This window comes from Eumetopias jubatus, unplaced genomic scaffold, assembly GCF_037043125.1.
Source record: "Eumetopias jubatus isolate StellerSeaLion01/CBP00866 unplaced genomic scaffold, mEumJub1_p1.0 scaffold_1, whole genome shotgun sequence".
Lineage (NCBI taxonomy): Eukaryota > Metazoa > Chordata > Mammalia > Carnivora > Otariidae > Eumetopias > Eumetopias jubatus.
This window is the reverse complement of record NW_028274807.1, coordinates 52,135,548-52,152,276: the sequence shown is the minus strand read 5'-3', so window position 1 is coordinate 52,152,276 and position 16,729 is coordinate 52,135,548. Positions and strand designations below refer to the sequence as shown.

The 16,729-nt window shown below is 34.5% G+C and overlaps 1 protein-coding gene across 6 annotated transcripts in view; it reads left to right on the top strand.

Moving 5' to 3' along the window:
- CBLB (Cbl proto-oncogene B) overlaps positions 1–16,729 on the top strand; it is a 220,016-nt gene that overhangs the window by 123,140 nt on the left and 80,147 nt on the right. For all 6 annotated transcript variants that reach the window (XR_003611680.2, XR_003611679.2, XM_028119171.2 and 3 more), the window contains exons 8-10: positions 1,344–1,431; positions 4,096–4,227; positions 14,973–15,176. Coding sequence is in view for 4 of the 6 variants with exons in the window: in XM_028119171.2 (XP_027974972.1) it covers positions 1,344–1,431; positions 4,096–4,227; positions 14,973–15,176 (424 nt within the window). In the remaining 2 variants the exon portion in view is untranslated. The remainder of the gene's footprint in view (positions 1–1,343; positions 1,432–4,095; positions 4,228–14,972; positions 15,177–16,729) is intronic.

The following is a 16,729-nucleotide window of genomic DNA, read 5'->3' as shown; positions in this document are numbered from 1 at the left end:
TTTCAGGTTTGAATTCTTCATAGAATTTCTACATGTTTTTTAAGTATGATGAGCAAAATGTTATATAATAATTTTAAAACTGGCCATTATATAGGGTATAAAAAGAAAGCTACCTATCAACTCTCACTTAGCGCTCTTCATTTAATATTTGTAGAACTTTAACCCACCCATGCAAAAACACTCTAAAATTTGTCATTTCAGATGTAGTCAACTCTCTTTCCTAAATTGTAAAAAAAAAAAAAATTTCACTGATCTACTGATTTGTTCCTTACCCTATGAGAATCGTCTGTCCTCTAAGTTCATTTTTTTTCTAGTTTTACTAGTAAATTTTAACACTTATGAACATATTTTGGACTATTTAAGAATAAAGATTTTCTGTTACTTCACAGAACAGTTTTAGTATAGTTTTGCCCCTAAAAATATTGATCACAGTAGTAGTGTATTCTGAATTTTTCATTCAAGCCATCTAGAACAGAGAGCTACCAAACAAAACTAACTTAATCAGCCAACATAATCCAACAGTAATATTATCATTTTTAAAAACCTAAAATAGGTATTTCCTAACACAGTAAACTTCATTTTTAAAGGAGTGTCTGAGTGAATAAAAGCTTTTAACAAGATGGCCTTATTACTGTAACTTTTAGTTATTTTAATTCTCTGTAACAGTGGAACCTTATATTTATAAATGATTGTTTGTAGTTTGATTTGAAGTAAATGAAACATATAATTGTAACATTTTCTAAGTTCTTTAATCATGCGTGTACGTGTGTGGGTCAGCGTGTGTGTAGACTAGTGTGTGTGGGGGTGACTGGAAGGTGAGATGGAAAGACAGAGGATGGGAAACTGGAGAAACAGGAACCATGGAGATGTTTGCATAACTTTTATAGGAAACTTGCGGGTTTTCATTCTGTTTTTCTCTCATGTTATTAAGCATGGTGTAAAATGATGCAGGTAACATTAACTGTGCTTCACATGAGAGACACGATCATTGCAAATTGGTGTATATTCAAAGTGTTTTGGAATAGACCATGAATGACCAGAAAAATAGATGTTTAACTTACCTAAAGGACCTATAGTAAAGATATTTAATTGGAAATAGTTGCTTAGTGGCTGAGTCCATATTCATTGTGTATTTCTTATACGAAAATGATTTCTAAATTTTAAATGCCCTAAAAGTAACTTGTAATATTATGGAAACAGTGATAGCAAAGGTTCTTGATATAAGTTACATAAAAAGGAAACTTCAACATGTGGGTTTGAATATAGAAGAATCAGATTAAATAATCTTAAATGCAATTAAAAAATGTATATTTATGGTAATAAAGTTTCTGTTTATAATACAGCTATCTTTATCCTGATGGGAGGAGTTATAATCCTGATTTAACTGGATTATGTGAACCCACACCCCATGACCATATAAAAGTTACGCAGGTAAGGACAATTTCTGGTAACCCATTTATAATTGTTAAGTATCTAATACTTTTGAAATAAAAAGCATCCTCTTATACTGTAGCTAAAAGGATGTATAGGATCTCATGCAGAAGATACTTGAAGGAATTCTAAGAGTGTTTGAAAAAAATACATTACTGTCTCCATTTTTTGAATAAAAATTTCTTCTGTTAGTATTCTTGCTTCCAATACAATATTAGCATTTGTGCAGATAGATAGATAAATCCACAGGTAAGTAAATAGATAGGAAGAGAGAGCCATAGATTTAGAAAACTCCAAAGAAGATTAGAATAATAATATGCATTAGCTTTTAGAGTCAAATGAGTACTTGAAGCGTATTGAAGATAATAATTATATTCTTATAAATCTATTGTTGGCAACCTCATAGACTGAATGGGCGTGTAACTTGGTAAGCCTTTCTTGAGGGTAATAGTAATTATCAAAATCTAAATAAAAACATTTTTGACTCTGGATTCTGTGTGTATCACTCACATATACAAAGAAAGATCTGTACGTTGGGGTATTCACTTTAGCATTTTTCCTAAAATGAAAAATTATAAACTATTTAGCCATAGGTTAAGTAAACCATAGTATATTCATACTGCATTATACTGTAAAGTCATTAAGAGGAGGAAGGTAGCTCCACATATTCACATGGGAACTTTGGCATCTTTATTATGTAAAAAATTTCCATTACTAAGAAGCTCAATTATGTAACATTTCATTTTGTAAAGTTACATTATGTTAGTTCAATTTCTGGAAAGAAAGAAAGGAAGAAAGAAATTACCATTTTTAAAAATAACAATTAAAAAATACTAAACTGGTAACAGTACTTAACTGAGGAGGTAAGAAGGTTTGGGGAATTGGGAAGAAGATGAAAGGGAGAACCTGAGTATTTTGTTTTACATATAGTCTAGTTTTAAAATATTTTATAATTTATATATTTTTGTGCTTTGTATAATAAATAATAAAAATCAAATAAAAACCAGAAATTATAGATTTGGGGGAAGACAAGAGATAATTTTATTTTATTTCAGATTCTCCAGATTTAGTCCCAGTGGTCTTGGTATTATTATGTGAAACATATTTGTTGACATATGTACAGTTGATGGACAGTTTTTACAGTATAAAATGTAACTGACATTATTTTAATTATGTAGTGATTCCTTATGTTCTAATACATATAAAAGGATACTCACAAAAGAAAATTCCTCTTTATAAAGCCATGGTTTAAAAATACATAATCAGGAGTAATATCATTCCATTAAATTATCATAAATATTTGAATAACTTACCCATTCGGTTCCATTGAGTTTGCATCCATGCTTTTAGCTCACTGTAATTTTTTAATAATTGCAAACTGGTCCTTTGGATGTCATAACAATATAAATCCTTAGCTATTATTTTAAAGACTTCAGTGACTTACAATATATTTTTAATTGCTTTAGATTTCTTTATTTTTCATCTTGATCCATTCTCGTCCTTTTTCTTAATTTCTTTAAAAATTAAACAGTCACACATACATACTTCATGGTAGACAATTTATATATGAATGTGTGTATGTGCACGTGTATCTTTGTGTATATACATGTACATAAATATATGTATATATTGTTTTTCTCACCAAGATTATAAGATCTTTTAGTAGACTAGCAGTTAAATATGGTCATTTATTTATCCTGCCCAGGGCCAGGTACCTAATAGACACTTATTAACTGAAACATTGCCTTATTTAAATGAATTTTTATTTCCGTAATTCCTTTTCTTTGTATCCCTATTAAACTTTTTTTCATATTTTCTTTACACGTACTGATGTATTTATATCTTCTTTGTGACCTAGATCTTTTCAGTATTTGGACACCAAGAATTTTACTATGTCAAAATGTTCAAAACTAGTATATCAAGAGAGTAGATGTTTAATAAAACAATTTTTGGTTGCTGAAGTGATTAGTTTTCCTGACAGTGCTGTATTGGGAAAACAGTATGCAATTTAGAGATTTAATATAGAATTTGAGGAAAACAATTTAAACTTATTCAGCCTCAGGTATTTTTTTTAATTCAATATATCTTACTGTGCTTTGGAGATGATATGACATAATAAATGTGGACCACAGTCCGTAGCATGCAGGAAGAGCTTGGCAAATTCTGCCTTTCTTCTGTTCTGGAATTTCTAAAGGTATTTAAAAAATAAAATTGAGTGTTCAGTCAGAGTTATATGTGTGTGTGTGTGTGTGTGTGTGTGTATAAGTATGTATGTGTGTTTGCAATTTTACGGTAAAATTAGATGAATATGTGGCACTTACAAAGAAACTGAAGTTATTTATATTTTCTTTTAAAACCATAAGTTTTGTCTTTTGAGTCACCATTGAAGCAAGCCCCTTCCTTAAAGGAACAGTATAAAACATTAAATAATCCGAAGTGTTAAAAAAGCTTATACAATTGCAGATAAAGGCTCAAATGTTTTAAAAAATGACCTTGTAGACCAAATTGTGATTAACAATTTAAAACATGTCTTAAATGGCAACATATTCCTGACAGGATCAAGTGTGAGGATTTACTGTAAGTCATTGTATTTGAGAAAATTCAATATTAAGAGTTGATGTTAGAAATACATTAACACTGCCTTTTTTTCCCCCCAAATTCCAGGAACAATATGAATTATATTGTGAAATGGGCTCCACTTTTCAGCTCTGTAAAATTTGTGCTGAGAACGACAAAGACGTCAAGATTGAGCCTTGTGGGCATTTGATGTGCACCTCTTGCCTCACAGCATGGCAGGTATGATCCAGGTTTAAGGAGCAACACTGATGCCTTCCTTATATCCCCTGTTACTGTTTCTCCTTGCAGTTTTTTTCATCTTAATGATTCAGGAAATAGTCTTTTAAGTGCTTTCTTTGAAGAGTAGTTTTAAAAAACCTCTTGTGTTTGATTTTCTGTTTTATATAATTTCATTTTTCTTGCTGTTTTTTATATTGTTTCTTTTGCATGTATAATTTAATTTTAAGATTTAGTTATAAGTAGTTGTACCTCGATAAATATAAATTGATTTAATGTTTTAGACTAAGACCTAGAGAATAACTGGTTTCCTCAAGGGTTTTCTTATATTTCTTTATCTGTAATAGAGGTTGGGGGCTTGAAAATGGATCTTTGGACAAATTTCCAGTTTTGAGTATTTGAAAGGATTCACAGAATATTTTGATCAAGTCATTTTTTTAACTGCTGTTTAACACAGTCTCTATTGAAGTCAATATTATTGATGGGGTTTAGAAAGCAAATAATTAAATTTTCAAACCTTTTTAAAAAATTTGCTGTTGAGTATATAATCGACATCCCTACCCCATTCCTGAGCTGTCTCAGTCCTTGATCTTCTGTCCAACCCAGAACCTCTGTGTTGCTTGAGGAAAGAAAGCCTTAGAGGGTCAGGCGGAGAGAATGCAGACTCAGGAGCACTGGTGCTGTTGAGCTCATTACTTAGTAGTAAAATATAATGATTTTCACATTTTCATAATCTTACAAAAAAGACCTACTTCTTCCTTTGGGGAGATTTGAGAAATGAAGAAAAAGAGGAAGAATGAAGAAATGAATTACAATTGACTTATGTTTTTTCTTTCTTTTAAAAAAAAATATTATTTGAGAAAGGAGAGAAAGCAGGTGAGCATGTGAGCAGGGGGAGGTGTAAAGGGAGAGGGAGAGAGACTTGAAGCAGACTCCCTGCTGAGCACGGAGCCCGTTGAGGGGCTTGATCCCAGGACTCTGAGATCATAACCTGAGCCGAAATTAAGAGTTGGACGCTCAACCTACTGAGGCACCCAGGCTCCCCTGATTTATGTTTTCAGCATCATTTCTGAACTCCCAGATATCTTTCCTACCTCAGTAAAAATTGTTCAATATCCCTACACTTTTTTTCAGTATGTATTTGGTTTATATTTTACTTTAGGTTTTCCTTGATATCCATGCCCTAATTTCCCTTTGTAAACCCTTCATGATGGTGGTGAATTTCGTGCAGTAAAGGGAGAACTTGGAGGGAGAGGGATGCTTGGTGTGGCATCAGCAAACTTATAGGCACCATATAGGCACTTGATTGCTATGTAAGTTATGTTAATTGTTCTGCACACTTAATGTCTTCTTATAAATGACTTTCACCAAGTTACTCTGGGAGAAGAGAGAACTATGTTTGCACGTGTATGTCACATCAATCAATAGAAACTATTGCAGAGATACTGACTCAGTGCCCGACTGACAGATGGGACTGTTATAATGATTTGCTTTACCTGATACCCATTCAGTATCTTGGGATAAATAGAGGCCAGTTGTGTTTGTCACCCCTTTGGATTGACTTACGACTTCTGGGTGGTGGTATGGTTCTCACAGGTACGGAGAAGCTAAAAACTTTGTATTTCTCCCTAAAGACACCAGAAGTTTAGGCTGGTACAAACTCCCAGTACTCTTTGGCCCCACGCATGGCCTATGTCTTTGGCCTCTACTCTTGGGGCCTAAGTCTGGGAACATACACATATGTACATATGGCAGGACTTGGCATCTTTAACTTGATACCTACCTAGTATTTGGAAATTAAGTGGATTAAAAGTCAGAAGCTCACATTAGCTTGGCGAAACCTTTGATTACTAAAGATTATTGTTTAAAACATCGTACAGAATGGCTGTTTACCTTATAGCCCAGAGTAAGTAAAAGAGTATGACTGAATATAAAACAAGCAGATTTTATTTATTTTACTTTTTGTATACTTCTTAAAAGAAATTTATGTTCTAAAATTTCAGGGACAATACTACACATTTTATTTAGCAAGTTCGTGAACTCTTTGCAATAAATAGGTACGTTATGTGCCAAAGACCCAGGAGCATTTCTCTGTAGCCAGGGCTGTGTTGTGAATCCTTTGTCCCTTACATCACCACAACTTTTCTGTATATTACTGTGCATTCTCCAAATAGTACAGTTCTTGACAGTGGCTGATCAGTTCCCTGGTTCACTTCATGATTTTTCGTATTGGTCTAATGGCCTTATGTAAAGACGTGCCCAATCATATTTGTAAATTGTTAACCTTCGCTTTTTTTTTCTTCATTACTCTGAAATACTACTCAGTTTTACTTTTAGAAATTGAGGAAGTGCATAAATTACCAAGCACTGAAAACTTAGTCTTTGAGTAAAATTTTAGGAGAAGGTCATTATAAAGTAGTAGTTTACTAAGTGAAGGAGTAACCAAAAAATGACAAATGCAAAAATAGAAGGTTGAAATAATACTCAAATCACACTTCTGCTACTAGCAAATAATGTTATTATTTTAATCTGATTGAAGAATTTTGCATATAGGTTAATGAAAAATGTTCAAAAGCATTATTTCAGCATTATTTTTTAATTCCTCCCACATAAGACACGTTGCAATTAATAAATATTCTTCTGATACATTTTGTATATGTCCCTGTAAACTCTTATCTCATTGTATTTGTCTTGTAAACATACATATTTACCTGTTTCTCTTCAAGAACCTAGTTTGGAATCCCTCTCTTCTAACATGACACCTGCCTCCACAGTGGTAGGTACTCAGTAAATATTTATGGACTGTATGCTAGATAGTGTAAAGACAAGAGACTTAAGGTTACATTAAAAAGATGCTAAATAGATAAATTAGATAAATTGTTGATATTGTAGATCAGATGTTTTAGTTCTGTTCATTTTTCTTTTAAAATGTACCTGTGATTAAAAAAAAAAAGTACCTATGATTTTTTTTTCAAAGACCTTTTATTATACTCAAGATCTGAGAATAAATTCGAAGAATTTGAAACCTAAGATCCATTTGTTCCATTCAGTAGCTGCTGGATGATTCCCTTCAACTTTTCACATTTTGATTTTGTCCACTTATTTTTGAGCCACATTATTTTACTTTTATCACTTGCAATAATACTGGCAGTAAGCTAGAGGCAGTAAAACTGAGTTTCTCTTTATTACTTTTTTACAACAAGAAGCATTGCATGGTGATCCCTGGTTCAAGTTTTCTCTACCCTGAAGAAAACTGTTCTTCGACCAAGGTTTGCGAATTCCAAAGTGATATTCCATAGTCTTTTTGTTTCACTCGGATCTTAGTGGTTAAAGGAAGCATCAGCTTTTGAACATTTCCACTTTGGGATAACATGAATATTTCTACCTTTACATATAGATTTCATAAAGTGGTGCTTCCTGCCAACCAACAGATCCGTTTTGGCTGTTTTCATATAATATGAATAGCAGTGTTTGACAATCATTTAAGCACGCTATTGCAAAATGCCCTTGTTACTTAATAAAAGTAAAATTCTTATAAATTTAATCCAGTTAAAATGCAGTTGACAAACCATAGATAGGCTAAAAGCCTCACATCATGGCCTCGATAAGCTGCTCACAGGACTTCACCTAATCCATGGTGAATATGAGAAGTAAAAGAACAATTATGGAACATTTCCATAGTTCTGCAGGATATTGTAAAAGATTGTATCTAAACTTGTAGATGCAGTGGGAAATGTTGTATGACTCTGAAGTCTGGATATGACGCCACAGAGCAATATGTCTCTCTTTTTCAGTGTTCTCTTTATTCAAACTGGCACAGAGCTAGAGTCCTTATTTTCTGACTTTAAAACTGTTGTTTTTGCTTTATATGCTTGTTTATTTTTTCTATAGAGAAAAGGTTGTTTTCGAACTTAATTATGCATGGGGATCATTTGTTACTTTACTTGGTGGGAGCAGACATGGATTGTTTTATCCATCATTCTACAACGTCTCAAATCCATTTACTTATCCATGTATTTAGGAAACATTCCTGGGTAGCTCCTGGGTCCCAGGTTCTGTACTAATCTCTGAGCTAGGAAGAACACCATTAAGACCCAGGCCTGACCCTCCAGAAGTTAAAATTAAATCTGAAAGTTTTATAAAGGGGCATGTATTAATAATCATTACTTAAAATGAACATCCTGTTATCCTTCAAATTTAATTATGGATTCGAGACATCTTTTGTTACTTTCTACTACTTTGGTTGGACATGCTGATTGGAAAAGGATTTTAAAGGTTGCACGTCTGCCAAGAAGCTCTGATAAATCAGTCAGAGTCCAGGAGGAAAGAAATATTAAACCCTGACCATAAAACATTATGTGTTCAGCCAGTGCGCATTTTTAGCAAGTCATTCTTCACCAACTTTTCCTTCCACTTGTTGCCCTACTTTGGTTTAATTGAATTCATTGGAAACTGAAATTTTATGTAATTAACGGAAACCCTAAGAAATGCATAGTAGCCGTATCAGTTAGCTGTTCAGCAAGTGGTTACCCTTTTATTTCTGTCATAATGGCCCATTAGTCATGCCTCTGAAGAGGTGTCAGATACTTTTTTCTCCTTCTGAAACATCTGTGTTATTTAATAAATTGAATAAGCAAGCCAGAGTTTGCACAGAATACGAAATAAGTTGAATAATCACCTCTCTGGAGACATTCTTTGAAGCAACATCACTCTGGGTGCGGCATTCCTATTCTGTCCTTGGCAATAAAACTCGCAGTTTTCTTTCACTTCTTCACTATTCCACAAAACATTTTTCTTAACAAAACATTTTTCTTCTGCATCCAGAACTCCTCCACATCTTTTTGTAGTAGCATATTGTGCAGCCATGATGGTGCAGGCTTAACCACACGAGGTGTAAAGTGAGGGACTGTTTTCATACTGTGTTCCCCCCACCTCCCAGAAATCTAGAATGTGGCTTCCGAGCTTACGAATGGCACAAATTCTAAACTGTATTCTTCACATCTTCTTTTCAAAATAAAAATGGATATACGTATATCAATTGGATATGCAGCCTTGTTTTGAATTACTGCCAAGGACTTGAATTCAGTTAAAAGTAAAATTAATTTCTTCCTGTGATTTCTTCTGCATCTTTTCCCAAATGATTTAAAAGAAAGATATCTGGAATGTTCAAAATAAAATTTCACAAAGTCATTAGATGAAAATCAGTAAGGCCCTGATTTTTTTTTTTAAAGATTTTATTTATTTATTTGTCAGAGAGAGAGAGAGAGCACAAGCAGGGGGAGCATCAGGCAGAGGGAGAAGCAGGCTTCCTGCTGAGCAGGGAGCCTGATGTGGGACTCTATCCTAGGACCCCGGGATCATGACCTGAGCCAAAGGCAGATGCTTAGCCAACTGAGCCACTCAGGTGTCCTGAGCTCTGATTTTAATGTGAAATGTGATTTAAGAGATTTATGGATGTCCCATATTTAGAGAGCACCATTGGGGGAAAAATGTGTAAGAGAGGTGAGAAACCAGCTCACATGATCACATTTAAGGCACAAAGAAATAATCTTTTACTGTATCTTCCCTCAAAAGCAACCAACCTTCACATTCTAGCCTCAGTGAAATTTTTAACCTTAGTACTACAAATAAGAAGATTATATTTGCCTTTAAGATAGTTATAAATTGGTATTTCTGTCCTTGGTGACACATTGTGTCTTTTTGTATAAATGTGATCAAATAAAATGTTGGGAGCTCCTGTTTCACTTTGGGAGTAATGTAGGGGCTACCCGAGTCATCCAAAAATGTTGCAATTATTTCATGAACGACAGTGATGACAATAGGAATGAAAAAGAGGAGAAAATAAAATCTGGTGGAGCAGATGCTTGACTGTATTAAATTCGGGCTGCCTGGACAGTAGCAGGTATTGGCACTTGGGAAAGGTTTTTGGTTGGCTCTAACAGACACCTTCCATAGGTGTTCTAAAAGTTGACTCCATTAAATAAAGCATCTTTAGAATGCAAGTGCATAAACTTCATGCATTAACATTTTAAATTGGGCTCTAGCAGCAAATATTTCAAAAGCTCTTACTATGTAAAAAATATATCTCAAGGAATACTCTAATTACTAGGACAAGTTTTTCATCTTCCTATTAAAAGCTGAAACTTTTCAATTAGAGCAAACGATAGTTATTGATTGCAGTAGTTTATTTAATTTTGAAATTTGTGATTTGAACAAAATACTTTTTTTTCATTTTTGAATAATCAGTATTAGGCAGCTATTTTTAAACTTTTATTTTAACCTAGGTTATGAATCCGATATTGAGGAGCCACTACATCCTTATGTTACAGTGTAGGATAGTGGTAGGATAGTGATGGAATGACTAGGCTCATTAGGCCTCCTGGATGTAATTTCCTGCTCACTACTGCTCAGCTTCATGACCTCCATCAAATTATGTCAACTCTCCACTCTCTAATCGGTGAAAGGGTGATAATAATGGTACTTACCTCATAGGGTTAAATTAGTTAATATATGGGTAGTGCTTACAATAGTGCCTGAAATTTTAGTTAGAATTTTTCCTAAATGGTAGTAACTGATAGTATCACTTACGAAGCTGCCTCCTCTTTCTGATATTCTTAATTTATGAACAGTGGTGATTCTGTGGTTTTAAAATTGTATTCATTTCATTATAAGATGGGAATTCTTGTGGATATGTGAATTATTTTCAGATGTTAAGACAGGTTTCCTCAGTTATCTTATATTTCTTTGCTTTTGAAACTATTTTTATAGTAATTATGCCACAATTTGCAAGCACTTTGAAAGCTTTGAATTAATTTATCTTTATCTGTGAAATATCCCTTAAACTGTACATTCCCTCATTATGCCCTACAAATAAGATGAAATGGCTTACCCAGTGTCACATAGCTGTAATTGGTAGGTATGGGATTCTAATTCACGTGTCCTGATTCAGAATGTCTGTGCTCTTTTTCTGATTTGCTGTTTTTGTGGGCCTCACAAATTAAAACTAGAAGAATGTAGAGTCACCAACATCTTCTTTTCCTTGCTCCTCATAAAAGAGCACCAAAACCAACCATCTCTTTCTAAGGTTACTATTAACTATCCTCATTCATTGTTTTAACAAGCAGTTATTGAATTTCTGTAGGAAATATTGTGCTCTGAAAATGCTTAGTGTGGACCCAATTTATTCTCACTATATGTATGTATTTTTCCAGTTATCTACTTATTTATAGTTGTTCCATGCTTTACAGAAATGATTTATGGTAACTTCAAATCTATGTGAAATATAGCAAAGTAATATAAATTAGAAGTCACAGAACAGAAAGCACATATATACACACACAAAAAAATATAAAATGCACTCCAAAATGAGACTCAGGAAGTCCTAGTTATTTTTCAGGGTTCTCCATGTATATTGAATATGTGGGAAGCCATGAAGTGATTAACCTTAAAGTGTGACCTTTAATAATAATCATCCTGAGAGCAAATAAATTACACTATATATAATGTATATCTTAAAAAAATTAAAGAAGGTATTTAAGAGGTAATATCTATCTGAACAATATTTAAGCAGGAAGAATATAGAAGCTGACCCAATGCAAGATGATGATGATGATGAGATGATACTGATATTTATTTGGATTTTTACATAGCGTGTGACTGGGAACTGGGCAATTTTGGAAGTTAAAGATGTTTTTTTTTTTCTATTTTTCTGTCAAGTGTTAATTTGTTCTCAGGTTACCTAAAATTATATTTATGTATGTTTAATGTCATTAACAGTATTGGTTGGCATATGAGTCTGAATTATTTTGTCATGAGCATATTACATAGTTTAGTTTCAGATGAGTGTAGTATTCACTGATAACTTCTGTATCTTTGGTTTGGAAGGATTTCTTATTCGAGGAAGTAAAATCTACTGAATCAATTAGAACAGATGGAGTCCCAAGTATTTCCTCTTAACATTCTCAGGATGTGACTATGTTGAGGACTAGGAAAGGAATTATTTATTGGTCTTTGTTCTTCATTAACATATGTTCCTTGATCTTGCATTAAGTATATGTTGACAGAAACATTATTTTAATTATTGAGTCACAATCCTGATGAGTTATATGTCTGTTGAAGACATTCTTCATGTGAATTCAATCAACCATCTGACAGAACTAGAGCAGAGTACCAAAGTGGCATTCGAGAATTTATGGTTAAACTTAATTTGCATATGGCAGTAGTCAGTTTACAGAGACAGAGTGATGGGTGAAGTCATATTTGAGTAAATACCATTAGGGAGACAGATTCAGTGGGATCCATGTCTGTGAATCAAAGTGTGTGTACATTGCAACTCAGGCTTTTGGGGGGATTTCTGTTGTTGTTGTTATTAATTTAGTGAGTCATGTGAACTCTCAACAGAGATAAAGCTAAAAAGAAAATACGTTCTCTGATCTAAATTCCTAAAACCCGCGACTCTAACATACATCAGTAATTTGTACAGTATTAAATTTTCAGATAGCAGAGCTGGAGAAAAACTAACTTTAATTATAGATCCACTATTCCTAGTCTTTTCCTTGGTGCCATCAAGATGCTATTATTGCCCTTCCCCTCTTCCCTTTTCCAAACTCATCTTTCCAGTTACCTTCTCTCATGAAATGGATGGCATAAACTGGAAGTCATCCTTAACCAAAAAAACATAGCAAATTTGCCTTGGAAGTTCTAAGAGAAGCTTTTGTAGCTGAATACCATGACATAAACATTCCAGGCACTGTGCTAAAAAAATACTGACTTTAATGTTTTAGATCAAGTGGACTAATTTTTAGTTAATGTTAGTTATACTTTAGTCAGGTCTTAAATGATTTTCTATTTTTAGATACACATACGAAAACATTTATAGGTAGGATGTGCTTTAAAATAAGCCAAGGGTGGAGGGAGCAAGTGAAGGTATAGATGAAACAAGACTGGTCAGGAATTGATAATTGTTAAAGTTGGGTGGTAGGTGCGTACAGATTCGTTACATTTTTCTCTCTGCTTCTGCATATGTTTGAAATTTTCTATATTTTTTTTAAATGTACAAATGAATGATGTGTCTACTTAGGACCCAGAGTACTACTTTCCTTCCTTCGTGCATTGAAGACATCCAGGGAATATCAGCTCTTTCCCATCTTGCTCTTATGTATCAGATATACCATCTTTTTGAAATTATTTTACATAGATCTGTAAGAAAATGCTATCACAGGCCCAGAATATGGATCCCTTTTGACTTTAATAAGGGGATTTTATCTAGATGATAACCTATATCGACTATGCACTTGGCATTTAATGTTCTTGTTATCAAAAGACGGGAGAAAGGTTTAGCTTTCCTTAAATATTTACTCCCTGAGTGATATTTGGAAAAGAATAACCAGCGACCACAGGATCTGCCAGAGTGGATGCCCAGCAGTTGTCCAGAGAGGGAAGAGCAGAAGTGTTATTCCACTGCTGGTCAGAGCCTCAGTGTAGGGCTTGCAGATAACCAGTTTCCCATCATACCAAATAGGTGGGACAGTCTTGAGTTAAGTACTGAATGGTTCTTTTAAAGGTGTTAGCTCTCTTTGCTTCCGTTGTCTCATCTCTAAAATGGTTTTAATTCATCCCATTTCTGCCTTAAAATGATGTTATGCTTTTTACTATTTTTTAAATAGCACATGATTAAAATTAGGGTAAAATGCAGAAAGAAATATGGTGGTGAGTATCATATACCATCTACTCTGGAAGGCAGCATTATGTCTAGGATGAGGAAACAGTCTTGTTCTATTTTCTTGCCAATTATGAATTTTGAGAAATGGAATTGGGAGACAAAACCTTCAATAATTACCAATAAATGAGTTTCTGGCCTAAAAGTATTACACAAATCTTTTTGCAGTATCTAGTTTGGAAGCAAGATGAGGGGTAAAATTTAATATTTCACCTGGTGTTATATTCCAAATAAGCTGTGTCAGAATGACAGGCTCCCAGGACAGTTGATGGTTCCTAGATGTCAATTTACTTTATTTTTTTCCCACTGATTATAAAACAAGATTTTAAAATACCTAGGCAATTAAATGGAAATATTTAGCCATAGTTATATGCCCAGGAACTTTCCAGAATGGCTTGTTTAATTGATACTACTACTTTATTTATAATGAATTTTTTTCAAAATGTCCTTTCTTTTTTTTAAAGTATTTTTGTTAAGATTTTATTTATTTACATGAGAGAGAGAGCAAGCAGAGGGAGAGGGAGAAGCAGGCTCCCCACTGAGCAGGGAGCCAAATGCAGGGCTCGATCCCAGGACCTCAGGATCATGACTCGAGCCGAAGGCAGAGGCTCAACCAACTGGAGCCACCCAGGTGCCCTCAAAATGTCCTTTTTATAGAAGTTTAGCACTGGAGCCTTTGGTAAAGGGGGAAATGATTAAATTTCCAGTTTTCTATAGGACTCTCAAGTTTTGATACATTACGATTGTAAGTGAACATTCAGGAAAATAAAGTTAGGCTCCTTTTCTTTGGCAAATCAAACTTTTTTTGGAGAAGTTTTTCTTTGAAAATGTGAGAAACTGAACATTTATCATATATTTTTTTGGCTCCCTGTTCTGCTCTATTACTTCTTCAAGACAGATCTTCCTTCACTCTCACTGCCTACCCTAAAACCTCTTGTTTGCAACTTCTTATAGTTGAAGAACATTGGCCCCTCAGCACTGTTTTATTTGAACAAAGACCAATCACATTTTTTTGTTGTTGTTTGTGCAGGAGTCGGATGGCCAGGGCTGTCCCTTCTGTCGCTGTGAAATAAAAGGAACAGAGCCCATTATCGTGGACCCCTTTGATCCAAGAGATGAAGGTTCCAGGTGCTGTAGCATCATCGACCCCTTTGGAATGCCCATGCTGGACTTGGATGATGATGATGACCGAGAGGAGTCCTTGATGATGAATCGGTTGGCAAATGTTCGAAAGGTAAAATGATAAAGCACAGGTTTCATCAGGCTGGTGTGGGGGCACGAGAAAGGACTGATACTGTCACAGATGGGCTAGGACTCAGTTGATTTGGGCTTGGGAAAGAAAGGTGGAAGAATCAAAAGGAAGGTGAGGACCTGGGTAATGTTGACAGGCTGATGAAATCCTAGACTGAGAAAGAACTAACGTCTCTACTCCAAGTACTCTTGCTGGTTTTAAACTTCAAAATGAGAGATGGTGAGAGCTTTCCTATAGAATTAAACATTGTCTAAGACTGGCAAGAGCAGATCTGTGTAGAAAAAATTAAGAAAACGAAGAAAAAATTAAGACAAAATATGAAAATTGGAAATGATGAAACTGAATAAAAACAGTCTTTGTTGAAGTCTAAAGGAAGTATCTGTTCGAGTTATTTTCTTACCAGGAAAACCAGCCTTCCATTTGGCTATTGAGAAGTCACATAAGATTTACCTTTGTGAGTTTACCATAGTGTGGGCTTTGCTTATCAAAATTACTGACTCAGAAAATTGACTTTGTCAATTTATTGAGAATGGATGCTGCTTCCCAGTTGGGGTAGCTAAGCTCACAAAAGACTAGTCAATGAACTAGAATGCCAACTAAATAATTTACAAGCCAGAAATGTAATGATTAAGAGAACTGGACTCTTAGATATCAGGTTATTCTGTGTACAGAAAAGATATATGAAATTTGGATTACACTCAGAAGTTCTGAAGGTGCCCCATCGCAGCCCTCCTCCTGACTTGTGGCAGACAGGGCTAATCAATCATGGCATTCATCCCTGCTGAGGTCACAGCCTTATAGAACCTCCACTGCAATTCATTAAGACTTGGCAGGTAATGTGAAACCTATTTGCCATCTAGGTGGAGTGATAATAACGTGTAATGGCATCAGATCGTTTGCATCTGTCTCTGTGAGAGGGAAACCCATGGTGCAGGAAACAGATGAGGCATTTATTTGGCTTACTCCTTCTTGAGGATATCAAAATTTATCTCGTGAGCTCCTGTATTTTCTGTATTTCAGCATTCCATGCTCAACAAAGATGGGTGCCCTTGGTATTTTTCACATGTGCAGATACGTCACCATCACCAGCATGGCTCCTCTGACATTTTCAGTCTGAGATTATTTCTACTCTTCAACTCATTAATGCCATAATTTAACTCTCAGAGAAACTACTCTTGATTCTACCCCTGAATCCTGACAACTTAGTTTTGAAGCATGTAATTCCTTTGATCCAAGAGATGGAAGGAAGGAAGTAGTTGTTCCTCAGTATCTTTTATATGAGCAAAGCTTTTTTTTACGTATTTTATCCTCTGAACAACTTGCAGAGGTAAATATTCTTCTCATGCTTCAGATAAGGAAGTGAGGTGCAGACTACACATGTCACTTGCTGCGTTAGTAGGTTGTAGAGACCAGATTCTAACTTAGGTTTTTTGGATAATAATACAGCGATATGTCCCAAACCACATGTGTAGCTCCCTCCCATGCTGAGTCATAAAATGGTTTCTACTAAGTCAGATTATAGAGCATATGCTAGA